Source organism: Mercenaria mercenaria, chromosome 15 (assembly GCF_021730395.1).
Source record: "Mercenaria mercenaria strain notata chromosome 15, MADL_Memer_1, whole genome shotgun sequence".
Taxonomy (NCBI): Eukaryota; Metazoa; Mollusca; class Bivalvia; order Venerida; family Veneridae; genus Mercenaria; species Mercenaria mercenaria.
The window spans coordinates 74,129,639-74,148,314 of NC_069375.1; the positions used below are offsets into that span (position 1 = coordinate 74,129,639).

Consider the following 18,676-nt stretch of genomic DNA (forward strand, 5'->3'; position numbering starts at 1 on the left):
GAAGTACTCACCTAAGAAATAAGCTCCATATCCGTATTAATTATAACGTTCAATATGTTATTTACGGATGTAAGTCAGTTTCAGCTATTATATGCATAAAAAGTACTCAACAAGTAACGAGGTCTATATTCCGATTTAATAGTAAAGTCCATTATGTTATTTATTGACGTGACAATATACACCAGACACTGCATGAAAAATACTGTGGAACAGCATCATAAGTTGTCATGAAATCCTAAATAAACATATACATTTACAATTTAATAACCCAACATAAACTATCCTCTGCAATTAACACGCCAATAGAGCGCATAAATAAAATTGATTAAATGCGCGTACCGTGAAGAAAGCTGCATTGTGGCCCTTAATTAACTTCTATTGAAGTGCATGATATGGTCAACTGCATGCATATTTTATACCCGATTGCCATAGCAACTGTTTTAAGTTGGGAGTTTTATACGTTCCTTATAACGTTCGATTTAAACCAGGGATTTTTAATACTTGAAATCAAGCTGATTTTGGTCTTTTATACATAAAATTTAAAAGAAATAGGCAACTTTTTAAATAAACAGTTTATGCCATGAAAGTTTAACATTTCATTAAAGAAATGAGAAATATATATTCCTAATTTCAGTAGTTTGTCTCTTTAATAGTAGAACAGTCCATTTGATTTAGATTGATGGGAAATGTAATCATTTTAGAAATTTGCTTATTTTATATGCCGTTTTTTTAGAAATATATACATAAGTCATATAGCGTATGTTGATTTGAGAGCGGATGCATTGACACTAGACTAATTTATATGTCAAAACCGATTTTGACGATCTGGGTATGAAGCGGAAGGCATCAGTGAGAACTAAGTGTTGGTAGCATACAACCGGAAATGAAATCACTCATGCGTAAAATATCGATTTTCTCATTTATTACTCAACCGACTATACCCGTGTTTGGTATCCTACGAAAGGTTTTGACTAGTACTATTTCATGGTTTGCACTAAAAGAATATGGGGTCACTCACGCGTAAAATGCGTCAACGTAAGCTTACCTGATCCTTACACTTTGAGATCAAAAATGACAATGAACGAATTCACGGGTAAAGTAAAATAAATAGAGTCTGAGCAACGTTCTGATTAGTCAGTATAACTTATAGCAATGCTCTGATTGGCTAGCGATATGACGCATTCTGATTGGTTGAATTCTCAAAGAAAGGCTAGCTTACATGTTAAAACATGTCATTTCCAAACTGGAATGTCTATTTTAACCGGCCAATCAAAAGGAATGACCACTGTTACTAAAAATACCTCGAATGAAAAGTATATAACAGCGCTTTCATCAGACAAAATCATTCAGAAGACAAATCATGGAAAATAGCTCGGGAGTATTCGAGAATATGAAGAATTCCTTCGCTGCTGACCTAAAGGAAGTGTGTCCAGTACATCACAAAGTATGGATTAATGAAGTGCATTACAGTAAAGTACATTTTGGGTTTTCCGAAGACATTTGGGTAGAATTATTAACAGCCTATATAAGAAACAGGACGACTTTGAATGTAGATTTCTCCACCATCCACACTGGTGATCCGTATACGGACATGGGTATTAATTTGCCTAGCGTTCATTATTTGGTAGACATAGAGTGTGCTTTACGCAACTTTCTGGAAGCGAAGGGGTGTCTCTATGTTAAGTACAAGAACATAACAAAAACAAGAATTGAATTCGATATGAATTACTCCACATGGATGTACATGCTCCGAAACTACATGAGCAAGTATCATCCGAAAATAGAACTCAAGTGGTGCGAACATAGCTTGCAACCAAATTCCTATTGCTCCTGTAACATCAGTACGGAACCTGAAGGACCCGAAAATATCTACATAGATGTATTTACTATGCTCTGTGATCATCATGCAAACAGAAATTGGTAGATTTAAAAGCGTGTTTGACTGAAATTCGTTGCTGACTTGTGTTGATCAAAATGTGTATGAAGGACAGACTAAAGAGACAGTGTGATAAAGAATAAGTGATGGATGTGTTATCATTGGATCTCTGTAGAAAAATATTTTCCGACTGTGTAGAAAAAACCTACATACTGTTATATTACATGTTGGACTATGAGCCGTATAGAATGGTTCTTAGTAAAATAACAGCATAAAAGTCTACCCAAGAAGGCACAAAACAATGGTTAAAGCAAAAGAGCACTTTTATATCTTTTAAAGACACTTTAATCGACATGATTCGATTTCGTAAGATGCATTTGAGTATTGAGGCGATCAGTGAAAGTAACTGGATGACTTATATTCCTGAGAACGAGGAAATAGCGCTTTATGTCAACGATGCGATACGAGGTGGTGGCTAAGAATTTCTATACGATTGGTTTCCAGTCCAAGAGAAGATTAATAAACATAATCTTATTTTACTTACGAAATCTGTAGATATTATTGATGCAATTCTTCATTTAGAACTGCTAGAGACGCTTATTGCGAAGCATGATATCAATTTGTGAAGCAATGTTGAAGAAATAAAAAAAATAAAGGAATATGTTTTTTTATTTGTGTACACCACAACACCTACCGACGCTTCATCTTTTCTTTCAAATCAAATTCGAACGTATGGGTTATAAATAACAAAGACATATTGTTCTTTCAATCTTTTATTGCCAAAGCTTGTATCACTAATACAGGTTACATGTATCAACTAAAATAAGACAAAATAAAGTCATCATTCAACTTCTTGCAATACACATCAAACGGTTTTACAATGTCCTTAATTTTTCGTCCAGAACATCTGTTCATAATGTAATAACGCAATACAGCCCGCATATGTTTGAATCTGTATCCTGTATTTGACTGAAATTCATCCAATAACGCTTCTTTAACGCTTACTCAAAATGAACTTTGTATGCTCTGGTCTATTGCCTAGTGAATCGTAAAATTCGTAGGGTCCCCGTTTAGAAAAATAAAAGGCCACCCAATGTTTTCCTGATCCCTGGCTCATGTCTGTATTTGAGATGACGTATTGTCCCCTACGTATCTGAAGTTGATTCGCAGCACATATTGTCACAGGGTACTCTTTTAACATTTCCTCGAGTTCATAGTTATTCATTTTAGAATGTATAGGTGTTCCAATCTAAAGTATCTTGGGTCATATTTTCGCGATATTTCTTACGTCGTGGGCTGTCTAAATCACGACTCAAAGGTGTGTCCAATGTATCCCTATGTCGCTTTAGATCACTATGCTTTCGTGACCGTCTGATTTCCGACCTAGCAATATCAACCGCTTGGGCTACGGGTGTCACAAGTTTTACTGTGGGGAGATCTTTCCCTTTTTGTTCTTGTGCTTCTCTTTCTTGTTTCTCTTTTAGTTCAGCCATTTTTCTTCGATGTGCACCGCTTCCTACAATGTAACGGCCCATATGATCAGGATACACATATCCGTCCCTCAAGTCTTTGAAGTGTTGTATCCATTTTTCCGGGTCCGGTTTATCCGGTACCCATTTTTCTTGTTTATAATCGTATACCTCTATGGAACCCATTTTGGCATGATGAAAGGTAAAGCACGCCAATCCTTCTTACAACGTTCATTCATCATCACCCGATTCTTCATCGTCATCACTTTCTTTATTATCATCTATTGAATATTCTTCTTTGCTTTTATGATCGGGCCAGAACTCATCAAATAGGTCTTTTCTAAGGGCAATGGCTTGCCTAATAGATTCTTTGACAGTCATGCCGTGCTGACTTCTTAGTTTTTTAGCCGACTGTAGAATCTGCTGCTGAGTAGGGTCGTTTTGTAGCTCATAAATGTCAATTAGAAATCGGGCATAATTTTGTCTCAGTCTCTTTCTTAATTTAGGCAATTCATCATTAGCAATTCATAGTACGCTTCTTTAAAAGTGAGCCCTTGTTCTGTATAGTTGTTAACTTAAGCTTTAAATTGTTCTTTAATAGATTGTCTGAGAGGATCCTGAAAACGCTTATCCCATATCTCACGGCGTGAGCGCTCTTCTATAATCTCAACTTTTCTACGTTTACCTGGAGGTCCCTCGATCAAAGATCGTTTCTTTACAAAGCTTGTGTCACTATTTCTGTTTTCTGTTTCATCATCACTATCATCATCATCATCATCATCATCATCATCATGGTCATCATAATTCTCCTCCTTATCTTCAATCTTTTCATCATTTTTGTCAGATAAGTATCCTTCACCATTGAAATAGTCTTCTTGTTTATATTCATCATCTGTTCGTTTTCTCTTTTCTGGAGTGGTTGCCTCAAAAATGTTTTCACGTAAACGGTGTTGTTCTGGGGTGCTCGATTTTAAGTCTATTACCAAATAACCATGAGGTCTTGATGTCGCTCGTTCAAACCGTTTCATAAAGATGTTACTAGACGAAGGATATATTCTTCTTGCCAATGTAGCTACTTGCTGTCTATCAATAGGATTATTAAATAGCACCAGATACTGCGTATTCAAAGCGATATCTCTGCAGGCTTTACCTTGAGGAAACAAATTTTTGGATGAGATATACGACAGATATGTTCCTGTGGTGACTGCCCTTAGTAAAGAGATCAGCAATTCTTTGATCGCATTTAGCTTCAGTCATCAAGTCGTCAAACACCAGCAGGTTCCTTTGACTAACATTTATATATTGGGAATCATTCAAGTAGTCTGGAATACCTTGTACAAATTCGACCCCGGGGATTTCACGCTGAAGTTCATCATACAATGGTTGCCATTGTCCAAAACTCCATATGATACGCTGAGGCTGAGGTCTTACAAGATTTGATGATAACAGTTTCCTTGTCCATTCAGTTTTTCCACTACCACTTGGTCCTGAAACGACCATAGAAAATGAATGTTGAAACGTCGTCTCTTTTGAAGTGTTCAATATTTGTAATGGCGGTGAAAAACTGTCAGTGGCTTCGTCATTTCCATGGACATGCCGTTGATGTCTCAGCATAGCGTCGCGCCTAGAGAATGACTGGTGACATAGAGGGCACTTATTCATTTGTGAAGTAGATGTAAAATTATTTTCATACAACAAGGCATTGCTTTGTGGTCTTACAAATTTTAAATGCCATTCTTACGCTTTTAAAACATATTTTGCTGTCAGATATAGTGTCAGTAATGGTGATGGTGTGGTGGTGGTGGAGGTGGAGGTGGTGGTGGTGGTGGTGGCGGTGGACGTGGTGGTGGTGGTGGTGGAAGTGGTGGTGGAGAAGGTGTGGTGGTGGAGGTGGTGGCGGTGTGGTAGTGGTGGTGATGGAGGTGGTGGTGATTGTGTTGGTGGTGATTGTGGTGGTGGAGGTAGTAGTGGTGGTGGTGGTGGTGGTGTTGTGGTAGTGGTGGTGTGGTAGTGGTGGTGTGGTGCTGATGGAGTAGCTAGTTGTTGTGGTGGTGTGGTATCGGTGGTGTGGTGGTGATGGAGTAGCTGGTGGTTGTGGTGGTGTGGTGGTGGTGTAATGACTGTTGTTATAGTATTTCTAGTCTTTGTGTCGATATGTAATATTCTTAATGCTTTGCGCTTCAATGATGGCTGCTTCGATTTTAGGAAGAAGTTGTATGATTGATTTCCACTGCTTAAGGTAAAGTTGTATTCCGATGAAACTTACGGTGTGATTTATAAAACGTCTCAAATCAACTAGGATTTCACTATCTCTGTTGCAGACAGTAATATATACGTTTTGCTGTATAACGAACTGCTTCATATAGTGACAGGCAGTCTGGTTTTCGTTCACTTTAATTTCATAATCTACGTGTGTAGTTGAATTCTTAGTCGCAAACGCTAAAGCGAAAGGCAAGGTAAGTATAACAACAAGCTTAATCGTGCATATGGTGATTGCTTTTTGTCGTTTGATGATGACACTTGAATGGCGAGAGTTTTCCTTACTGTAAGCTTTGACGTCTAAAGTCAGACTGATTTGACAAACTAAAAGCGTGCTTTAATATATCCGTTTCGAAAGGGACACATTTTCAAAGCAAGGCTTATGTAAAAAGGGGGTGATTTTATTGGCTAGTTAAAAATAGATATTCCAGTATGGAAATGACATGTTTTAACATGTAAGCTAGCCTTTCTTTGAGAATTTAAACCAATCAGAATGCGTCATATCGCTAGCTAATCAGAGCATTGCTATAAGTTATACTGCCTAATCAGAACGTTGCTCAGACGTTATTTATTTTACTTTACCCCGTGAATTCGTTCATTGTCATTTTTGATCTCAAAGTGTAAGGATCAGGTAAACTTACTTTGACGCATTTTACGCGTGAGTGACCCCATATTCTTTTAGTGCAAACCATGAAATAGTACTAGTCAAAACCTTTCGTAGGATACCAAACACGGGTATAGTCGGTTGAGTAATAAATGAGAAAATCGATATTTTACGCATGAGTGATTTCATTTCCGGTTGTATGCTACCAACACTTAGTTCTCACTGATGCCTTCCGTTTCATACCCAGATCGTCAAAATCGGTTTTGACATATAAATTAGTCTAGTGTCAATGCATCCGCTCTCAAATCAACATACGCTATATGACTTATGTATATATTTCTAAAAAAACGGCATATAAAATAGGCAAATTTCTAAAATGATTATATTTCTCATCAATCTAAATCAAATGGACTGTTCTACTATTAAAGAGACAAACTACTGAAATTAGGAATATATATTTCTCATTTCTTTAATGAAATGTTAAACTTTCATGGCATAAACTGTTTATTTAAAATGTTGCCTATTTCTTTTAAATTTTATGTATAAAAGACCAAAATCAGCTTGATTTCAAGTATTAAAAATCCCTGGTTTAAATCGAACGTTATAAGGAACGTATAAAACTCCCAACTTAAAACAGTTGCTATGGCAATCGGGTATAAAATATACATGCAGTTGACCATATCGTGCACTTCAATAGAAGTTAATTAAGGGCCACAATGCAGCTTTCTTCACGGTACGCGCATTTAATCGATTTTATTTATGCGCTCTATTGGCGTGTTAATTGCAGAGGATAGTTTATGTTGGGTTATTAAATTGTAAATGTATATGTTTATTTAGGATTTCATGACAACTTATGATGCTGTTCCACAGTATTTTTCATGCAGTGTCTAGTGTATATTGTCACGTCAATAAATAACATAATGGACTTTATTATTAATACGGAATATAGAGCTCGTTACTTGTTGAGTACATTTTATGTATATAATAGTTGAGACTGACTTACATCCGTAAATAACATATTGAACGTTATAATTAATACGGGATACGGAGCTTATTTCTTAGGTGAGTACTTCGATATCATATATAACACTTTTATAGGAATAGACGTGACGAGACCTTTCAAGTTTAAGAAAAGTTTAAAATCGCTGTTACGTCATAACTCGATAACGGTTAAAAATCGAATCGAGAACCCCATATCTATTTTGAGGACTATGATCTAATGTATCGATTAAGGGTAACCATTTTCAATTTGATATCGTAAAATGTTGCCACAGAGTTAAAAACAGTTATAGGGCTAAACTTTTAGCCGGTCGTTAAGTCAACACAAAACATATAGATGTATCGTAAAAAATAAAACCGTTCTGACCATTTTGAGTGAAAAACAATGACAAAGAAATATATAGAAACAGTAACTGGGCTCACAAATATCTCTAAAACCCGTTAAAAACGGACCACTTAATTTCAATGGTACAAAAACGTCTTTTCATCTTTTGTCCGATAATGTTCAGCACTAGGTCACGATATAAAAGGGTCATTAAATTTCAATGGGACAAAGGTATCTTTTCATCTTTTGTCCGATAAAGTTCAGCACTAGGTCACGATATAAAAGGGTCATTAAATTTCAATGGAACAAAGGTATCTTTTCATCTTTTGTTGGAAAAAGTTCATCTCTCGGTCACGGCACAAAAGGGTCATTAACTTTCAATGGACAAAGGATTCTTTTCATTTTTTGTGCGAAAAAAGTTCAACTCTCGGTCACGGCATAAAGGATTTCTTTTATCTTTTGTGCGAAAAAGTTCATCTCTCGGTCACGGCACAAAAGGGACGTCATTAAATTTCAATGGAAAAAAGAATTATTTTCATCTTTTGTAAACCACAGCTGTGCGTGACTTTGAGTAATGAACATCAATGATTAAAACTATATTTAGTAACGAGCACAAAGGACTTTTGTTGAAAATAGTTCCGCTAGGTATTGTTTACCTAGACAGAGCGGCGCTCGTACTTTATGGTCAATAGTTTTGAATAGACAAAGAATCTTTTCATCTAGGGTTCAGGGTATATTCAGTTTGAATGGGACAAAGACTTTTTGATGGATATTAATGGTGCGGGTGAATAGTGGAATTAAAGAATAGATGATCATGAGTAACGCACGCGTGATGTTTATAGAATTGAGCATGCGCATTTAGAACTAATTTATTTATCACTAGAGTCATTTAGATACGGTAGTTTGAGGAGTGAACATATATGAAAAGCAAGTTCCTAGTTTATTTTTTTTTATGCATTTTATTTAAAGAAGACTCTTTTTCATTAATCAATATTGTATATGTATATAAAATCTGAAAAGTATAACTCTTTCCATTTGTATTAACATACAGAAGTAGAATAACTAGATAAATTATCGTTGTAATTAAAAACAGAGATGATTGTATTCTAAAACATAGATTGACGTGTGCGCATTTTATAGTAACTAAAATCAAACAATGATCTCATTCTAAAATACGCATGTGCATTTAGAACTAGTATACTTTCATCGGAGTCATTTATTCACTGAACGTCAAGGAGCAAACAGGTATTTATCGCTTATTCGTATTGTATCCAAAATAAATGTTGTTCTGTATAAATTTTGTTATTTCCAAAGTACTTTATATCCGTAATGGAAAAATCTATGTAACCTTTTATTAATAATATAGCATTTATTTTGATTATACTGTATAATTTTCTTTCATTTCACGTTATCTCTCCGTCTAGGGCTGAGTACCTGACCCTCAATGTGCGCGATCACGCCCTAGATAGGTATATAAGTCAGCTCTATATACTTCAGGGAGATATAAATAGCAGAGTGAGGTCATTCTTAAAATAGGAAGATGATGTCATTCTAAAAATAAAATTCAAAATGGCCGCCGCGCATGACGTCATTCTCACGCATGCGCACTCGTGGCCCCAAACCGACCCCTATACTACTTATGCTGTTCTTAACAAGTAAGCACCATGCTTCAATTATAAGTGAATAACTTTGAAAAATAATGTGTTGTTGTGTTTATATATTACTCCAAACATTACCCGTTTTTCAAAAAAATGTGATTTTTATGTGAAATTTGAGGCTTTATTTATGATTTTCGCCTTGGTGGCATCCTTTACCAGTCTTAATATTTTAACCACTACTTTGTACATTAAAAACCAACAAAAAGTGCAAAAATCATCGCTGGTGAGCAGTGCCGCCATATTCAAAAACGAAAAAAACGTCCGTCTCCGAGGCACATTTTTATCCCAAATGACACAAGCCTCGATTTCGATAAAATGACGTTGAAGTTGACGTACCTTAATTAGATATTTGTTTTCATTAATTTGTTTTTCAAGCAACAGTCATTAGTGTTACAATAATATCGGACGAAGATTTTTAAGTTTAATCGTTTCAACATTTAGTTATCGCGCTCAGTGAAATATCACAAATAATGAGTGAATTAGCGAATTGTTCCCCTTTGAAATCAACACGCCATTAACGGTGTATACATGTGTGAAACTGGGTCAGAGGAAACATGCAATTATTGCTCTGAATATACGCGAATATTTAAAGTGCATAGCGGATATATTAATTGTAATGGTAAGTGTTAATTTTCAATGTAAATTTATTTGTAATTTGAGGCAAAACAGAATGGACAGACCGCTCGTTTGTTGACGTATCGAAGATACAACTTTGCAGCGAAAAATGGATTGTTGACATTTCGATTCGACTGTCTGCTGTCAAATACTTTTAATATATTTTCTGTGTATTTGTCAATTTTCATGATGGTAGAATATACCTGTAGCCAAGACAGTCAGGCATCTACTATGTTAAGTACATTCTGTATGAAACGTTCTAGAAATTGTAAAGAGGTAAATGAACAGGAATATTACAAGATATCTGGATATTGTACACTGTTTAAACTGTCGCAGATGTGAACACATGGTCATTATGCACATACAGTAGGGTTATTATAACAGTAGCTTGGTCTGGAATGCAGTATTCGGCTCGAGTGTATTTTGCCAGACCGGATCTCACGAGGCGCGCAAGCGCCGAGTGTGATCCGACCTTGCAAAATGCACGAGAGCCGAATACAAAGTCCCAAATCTGGCTACTGTTATAATGACCCTTTTATTATATACCTTTACCATTTTGATTCTTGTTTTTTTCTTGAACGAAATCTTCAATGTTTATCGATATTAAATGGAACTTAGTGAAGTTTTTATGTGCGCTATTTATAGTAATGTGTCGGATCATGCATATTATTGAAAATAGTCCGGCAGCATGCAATACGGAAGGTACAATACGGAATTTAAAAGGTACAATACGGAATTTTTGTCTGTCTCTTCATATTTAATTGTGAAATACAAGCCGATTTTTTACAGAATTTATATAGGTATATAATAAAGTAGAATCTATGAAAATTATAGTACAATAACACAGGAAAAGTGGTGTTTTAAACTGTCACTTTTTGATGTATTATTATGTAATAGCAACTAAAATAGACCTTCCTGAAAATTCCTTAAACATTCTACATGCAAATTATAATAAAAACTACTTTTTGTCATTCTCACTACTGCCATAACTGGTAGACAGCATGCTGGTAGGCTATTAAATAAATGATTTATAATTTGTTTATATTTTTCAGGGTAATCTCCAGCAGTAAGAAATAAAAAGGTTCACCGTAGTTTTGACTATGCTCAACAAGTATTGAACCCATACTATGCTCAACAAGTAGGGCACTTGTATTTTAAGCCAACACATAAAAGCAGATTCTTTGGAGTTGCTGTGAATCCTTGTGCAGATTCTTTGGAGCTGCTGTGAATCCTCATGCAGGTATAAGATTTTGAAATTAGTGTTTACATTCATATCAGTGTCAGTATCCTCAAGTGGACTTTTTCAATATCATTTTTAACTATGAAATTCACTAAATTAAATTCCATCATAAGTCTTCAAACAAATCATGACTCTATGAATAAAAGTTACAGGCTTGCAGTACACATTTTACATTGGAATTTACGGTCACCTTTGCAGAAAGTTTATCGAATGAAATTATCTAAAGGAAGTTGTGTTTTGTTAAGACCTGATTTTACTAATTTCTATGTTGTTTTTTTCAATGAACTTTCTGTAAATCCCTGAAATTGGATTGAAAATACTGCATTGCTTTATAATAAAGATGCTATATCATAAGCACTGTGAATTGGAATTCAATTAAACTTTGATAAATACAAGTTGATGTGAAGCATTATCTATAAGAAAGGATGAACTGTTTGGTCAGTTTTGATTCAATCCATTTTTATTTGAGAATTTAATACATTTCTTATCAATTGTTCTTATTTTTGTATGAAAAGTACAGTACTGCTGTTGGAAGAGGAGCAAACAGTGTGGTATCTATGGTCCACCATCACTTCAAGCATCATGGCTATGGAGAAAAGAATGTTACATACAATAATAGTGGATGAAATAAGAAAAGTTGTAATAAGGTAAGAATTCCCAGTAAATAAAGAAATATTTATTACGCACAAATAATTTGATGTTGAAATATTTAATTTTACATCCACTTCAGTTTGGAAAGTCACTAGTTTCCAGTTTATATATATAATGTGCATAATTTTATGTAAATGAAAAATCATATCTCCACTGATAAACATTGATTTACAATTTGAATATTGCATACTTACACAACATACTGTATTAAGACTTAACTGCGTAACTGACATTTCTTTGTTTTAATAAAGTGATGCTATGTTATATTTCAAGGAATCACTATTTTGTTTAAGAATTCATTGTTTAAATATACTGCTATTTTAGCTATGGAATGTGGCTTGTTACGATGGGTCTACATGATGAATTGGAGTACAACCTGATGCAGGCAGGGCATACAGAATTCAGTCCTGAACATGATTAGGTATATTTGGCTGGAGTTTTTTTTATTGATAATCAAGTATTGATAAAACTTGCTGCAGAGACGTCTGTAAAGAGGCCACTTACATTAAAATACCACAGTTTCCATTTCTTTTTGTGTAGTTAAAGAGTGTATAGTTCACTGCAAGCAAGTCCAACAGAAATAACATAATTGTAATAAAGTAATTTTCTTAACCAGGTTAAAGAACTATTTGTTAAAACGAGATCAAAATCACGGCCCTTACTTGATGTAGAATATGTGCGATGATTGAATTTTTCCATGAAGAGGTTGTCATTACTGTAATAAAATTCTAAAATGGTATTTAGTGTAAATATGTATGGACTGTCTTATGGACAGCTGTTGTTCAGGATTGCCAAAAAAAGGTTATGTGTTCTTTGCCTTAAATATTTGATACATTTATCATTACAGAATGTCTTCTGCATGACCTGGTATAGTATTCTTGAAGGATTATAACTTCAACACAGAGACGAAGATTAATATTTTTTAAGCAGGGGGTTGGCATGACAGGCAAATTCACAGCCGTATTACCATTCCTGAGCTGGATGCCAGTCGACAGTGGTACCTGTATAATGAAATAGCGCCCTTTTGCCGCAACAGCAATGCATGTTTAAAACCAGCAGTGCAAAAGCCATTAAAATTGAGAGCTCCAGTCATTTAAAACGGAAAATGAATGGAAAAAAAGTGTTTTACATTTAAAATAATACAGAGAAAAAGCTCTGACATTTTAATTATTTTGAAAGGGTTTTTGATTTTTTGAAGCTGTACTAGACCCAAATTCCATATATCTGAATACCAGAAATGGTACATATAGTTTATGTAAATACTGAATTAACAACTTTATGGTGTCAACAGTAATACGCATTTTTTAAATATTGACACACTATATACATGTAAGGCTGAACACAGTATAAATGTGAAATTCCTCTAAAACACTGGAAGATTTGTCAACAACAATTGTAACATATACTGTAGTAATGTACATTTTTTTCATTACGACAGTTAGATTATATAGATCTGCGAATATTTTCTGCTGTATTCAAACTGCATGTAATCATTTCAGTGGGCAGTATCATGTTCATTTTCCCTTTTCATGAACAATTAATTTAACCTGTCTGAAATCACAATATATGTATAATTTGTAAAACAAACATTGGATTATTGTGGAAACAATTTAGTTTTTGTATTATTGCCGTTAGTATCATCTAATTTTTTAATACGATCAAGACATTTAAAAAGACAGTTTTCTAAAACTATTACTGTGTGTTAAATGAGATTATGTAGTATTGTGTTTACTGAATTAACTGCGTAACCATGGAAACATTTTTCTGTTGTTCTATATTATGTCTTGAGAAGAAAAAACATTGTTTGAAGAACCCTTTTCATTGGTGCATTTTTTTTAATTTTTACATGTAATGGTAAATGCTGAAAGTGTTCTACATTAACTTACCAGAAACGTCATTGTTGTCTCATTGAAGCATATACTGCAACTCCATTGTAACCATAGCAACAGAAATATATTGTATTATTTATGAATAACGATCTTCACCAACAAATTACATATGTATTTTTCTAAAAGAATGACCTCAATTGGTTTTATTCCATAAAAATCAGACATAGCAAATATTCTCATTTTGATCTCCGTTTCCATGGCAACCATATTTTTTTGGCCTCAAATTATAGGCGTTGCTTAGGGTTATATCTTAGCATATGAGAATGTTAATTATACGTTCTGATGTAATTGTTATAAGAGATTTTCCTGTTTCCATAAAGAAAATCAATCGGTTGCCATGGCAACAGCAGAATTTCAAATGAATTAAAATATGAGATTTTGCATTATGAGTTGTTGATCATTCATTATAGTAATATTTCAACAACATTTGATGTTGTGCCATTTTCACCTGTAAGTGAACCGAGCCCTTTGTCACATCTTCAGAGATAATTGATATTCTATTATTATAATAAACCTTTTATTGTCGATCTGCAGGTAAATTACAAACCTTATATTCTATTTTCCTTTAAAATTAGAGCCCGCCCGCTTAGCTCAATAGGTAAGAGCGTTGGTCAACGGATCTCGGGGTCGCGAGTTCGATCCTCGGGCGGGGCGTATGTTCGCCGTGACTATTTGATAAACGACATTGTGTCTGATATCATTAGTCCTCCACCTCTGATTCATGTGGGGAAGTTGGCAGTTACTTGCGGAGAACAGGTTTGTACTGGTACAGAATCCAGGAACACTGGTTAGGTTAACTGCCCGCCGTTACATGACTGAAATACTGTTGAAAAACGGCGTTAAACCCAAATCAAACAAACAAACAAATTAAAATTAGATGTTAAGGCAATTTAGATAATTAATCTGTGTGTATATATATCCTACCTTTATATGTCTTGTCTTTCCAAAACCAAATAATTTGAACTCTAAAGAACAGTCCAGTATAGGATCTGGAATCATATAACTCACAAGTGTTCTCCAAGCGTTGCCTATGTCAGTTTTGAACGTGTCTAACTCTATGTTATCAGCCGATACTGTAATCTCTTTGTCTAAAAAAGACGCTATAGATCATATAAAGTCGATGCAATATAAACAATATATGAAGAGGGAGCAAAATATACCCTTATTTTAAGTAATAAAAATCATTATATACAAACTTTAAGTCGAAAAATGAACATTACTCCGAAATTTTGAGGATTGTAACCGAACAAAAATTGGCCTGTATTTTATAATCATATATACACATGTGTACTAAAATTATTTATATTCATCATTTCAAGTGTCGACATTGTGCTGAACTTTAAGTCACAACAGGACAATAACTCTTGCAAAGATATTATGAACTTCAACAATTCACTCTTGACCTGGATATAACGATTGTATACCCGAGTATAAAAGTTCAACTAAATCCATCCTTCTTTTCACGAATCAGTACACAAAGAGAAAGAGAGAAAAGAACATTCATAAAAAGTGACAGTTGTAAGGTATTTCAGGTATTTCGTTAGTTACAAAATACCAAACGAGCAACAGAAAGTACCTTTTAAACATTACCTTGACTCGGACAGTCGTAGCGACGCATGATATTTGAAAAACAAAAATTTGCATATCTTTCCAATCATTTGAAAGATTTTATAAAATATGACCGTTTTATGTTAAATAGACATTATATTTGATACTGACGTTTTTGCAAAAAGGGTAGGTTTAGAAACTAAAAGTGATAAAAAATGTAACTGGAAACATGAATGATTAATTAAATGGTTCAATTCACATTATATAAATCATTTTCGGAAGATAACATAATGAATAACATTTGTGAGTGTATCTTTCAATATCATGGTATTTTGAATTCTACCATATTAAGTTTTCCATGAGCCAGTTGTTTAACGTAGTACCGACACAAATTTAGGTCATATGACGACTGTTCAGCTATGATGGTGGAGGGAGACCCCAGGTGCCCCTCCGTGCATTATTTCACCACGAGCGATAACTTAAGCAGAACCACCGGAAATAAAATATAAGGAGGGATGCATGTGTGGGGTTGCTTTGTTTGGTGGTAGTTAGTTGGATCTGGATATGGGATACTAATACAAGATATTAAAAATATGAACTATTATAAACATATTAGGGTGGGGTTTATTCGAGAGCTACTATCCCCAAAACAAAAGGTTTGAAAGCCTTAGCCTTTACATCGTCAAATTTAGAGTTCAGGAATGGAAAGAAATTAAAACATGTGCATCCCAATCATCAGAAGGAACCTTTCTCTACTCTAATGGCGCTTAGGCATTGTGTTTTGTGTTTTGAAAACCGTAGCTTTATACCTCTTACCTCAACTAGAGTCCAGAAACTATTTTCATGTTCGATATCATTTCATAATATGCCCCGTCCAAACGGGCGAATGAAATTCATTTCGCTATGGTTTCTTAATTGATTTTTTTAACTTGGAAAGAAATGAGAAATTCAATTATCAGAAGCATCCGTTATTAGCTCGACTATTCATAGAATAGTAGAGCTATTGGACTCGCCCATGCGTCGGCGTCCACGTCGGCGTCCGCGTCCGCGTCCCGATTTGGTTAAGGTTTTGTATGTAAGCTGGTATCTCAATAACCACTTGTGGGAATGGATTGAAACTTCACACACTTATTCACTGTGATAAACTGACCTACACTGCACAGGTTCCATAACTCTATTTTGCTTTTTTACAAAATTATGCCCCTTTTTCATCTTAGAAATTTTTGGTTAAGGTTTTGTATGTAAGCTGGTATCTCAGTACTTACTAATGGGAATGGATTGAAACTTCACATACTTGTTCACTGTCATGATCTGACATGCACTAAGCAAGTCCCATAACACTGCTCTTTTTTTTTTTCAAAATTATGCCCCTTTTTCGACTTAGAAATTTTTAGTTAAGGTTTTGTATGTAAGCTGGTATCTCAGTAACCACTTGTGGGAATGGATTGAAACTTCACACACTTATTCACTGTGATAAACTGACCTACATTGCACAGGTTCCATAACTCTATTTTACTTTTTTACAAAATTATGCCCCTTTTTCGACTTAGAAATTTTTGGTTAAGGTTTTGTATATAAGCTGGTATCTCAGTACTTAATAATGGGAATGGATTGAAACTTCACATACTTGTTCACTGTCATGATCTGACATGCACTAAGCAAGTCCCATAACTCTACTCTTTTTTTTCAAAATTATGTCCCTTTTTTTGACTTAGCAGTTTTTGGTTAAGTTTTTGTATGTAAGCTGATATCTCAGTATCCACACATTGGAAAGGATCGAAACTTCACACACTTGTTCACTGTCATGATATGACATGCAGTACAGAGGTTCAATACCTCTACTTTGCATTTTACAAAATTATGCCCCTTTTTCAACTTTTGTATTAATTTAATTGACAAGGCTGTTGAATAGTCGAGCGTTGCTGTCCTCCGACAGCTCTTGTTTCTTATTTTGTTAGTTTCTTTTGTCATTTATTGTCCAGGAAACATGAAGAATGCTTTCAAATAGAGCTACATTTGATTTATTATGATGAAACTGTATGGATGGATGGAAACGACTGAATTGAAAACAGTTAGCCTTAATTTAAATCAGTCTTCATCAATTCTATTTACAAATATAAATTCATTGTTTCCTCGTACTGCAGTAAACTTTCAGAAAGAGAGAATACAAGGCCTCTCTGATCCTAATCAGTTGAAAAGACTAAAACTTTCAGTAATATTTCTTTCATATTCCCTATTACTTATGTACGTATTACTTTCATTCAGCATGTAAAATTTGAAAATGTGAACTCCTATGTAAAGGTTTGAGGACATTTGTTATATATCCACTCACTGAAAGTTTTGCTGTATCTGCTTATCTTACGAGATGATTAAAAGTCATCTTTCTTAGGTAAAAACTTTCTCCAACATAGTGTTTTCGCAACCATGGCACGACATTCTTCATTTCGCAAGTTGCTGACAAATTATTTGCCACATTTAAGTGCATATGTGCTCTTTTCCCTTTCGGAAGATAATGTCCACAGTTACCTCTGTCACATTTCTTTAGATTCGACATTTCATCATTAATAGCAAAGACAAGAAAATATAGTAATACCTTCAGACATTCACTTTTCCATTTTTACATACTTTCAGGAACATGAAAGAAATATGTTTTATCTATCTGTTTAGCCTTCTCTTAATTCCAAGTAATAATACTACTCATATTTGCACATTCTGCAATTACGGAGTAATTATGTAACCGTTTCATATATCTATGTCATTTCGATGACGCGGCCGTCAGCGTCATCATGTTCATTGAAACTATTTGCTCCTCATTTTAAACATTGTTTGTGTTAAGCTTAAAATTGTAGATTTCAAATGACAATGCCTTATTCCAACCGTTTAATTGTTGAGCTTACCTTGGTCACACCGCTCTACTTCCGCCAAACTAATCTGAAAGGAAATATTCAACCTATCTGTAACGTCGATGTAACAATAGCAAAATCTATATAACGATCCTTTGGACGCATAGAACACAGTCAAGCATGTGACTAGAACAACAGATTAGACCTGTCTGCCTTTGAGAGGCTATAAAATGTACAATACCTGACTTCTGATACTAGCTTCATGAAATTCAATATCGAATTATCATTTATTGAATAAATAGAAATAATACGAATACGAGTCAAAGTACGAACTACAAAGAGACGTCTTGTGACAGCTACACATCTCTTAGTGTTTGATGTTGTGAAGGATAATAAAATCTGTAAAAAGATCATAATGTTACCTCGTCTGACGAATCTAACGCCTTTTGTTTAGTTGCGAAGATTCCAATGTTGCCATCGAATGCCTTTAGTTTAGTTGTTGACATTCCGATATCGCCATCTGTACCACGATCGCTGTCAGATTCTGTCGGTACTATCACTTTCTCTATATTGTGACAAATACGTAAAAAGGAAAATACGTAAAATGTGCAAAATGTACATTCCTAACACTAAATTCAAGAGGAAATATTCAATTTGTAACGTTACAGACCTAGTAAAGAATGCAATTTTTTTCGAATGA

General features: G+C 34.6%; 1 protein-coding gene and 1 long non-coding RNA gene across 2 annotated transcripts in view; one reads left to right on the forward strand and one right to left on the reverse strand.

The window, feature by feature from the left end:
* LOC128548832 (uncharacterized) overlaps positions 1-15,652 on the reverse strand; it is a 242,259-nt gene extending 226,607 nt beyond the window's left edge. Inside the window, exon 1 of the mRNA XM_053524339.1 lies at positions 14,510-15,652. Coding sequence (XP_053380314.1) covers positions 14,510-14,584 — 75 coding nt within the window. The 5' untranslated portion in view covers positions 14,585-15,652. The remainder of the gene's footprint in view (positions 1-14,509) is intronic.
* LOC123531659 (uncharacterized) lies at positions 9,142-14,465 on the forward strand. Its single transcript, XR_008367517.1, has 5 exons — positions 9,142-9,809; positions 10,858-11,045; positions 11,561-11,692; positions 12,021-12,117; positions 12,544-14,465. It is a non-coding gene; the product is annotated as an uncharacterized LOC123531659 (long non-coding RNA).
* Positions 15,653-18,676: the final 3,024 nt, after the last annotated feature.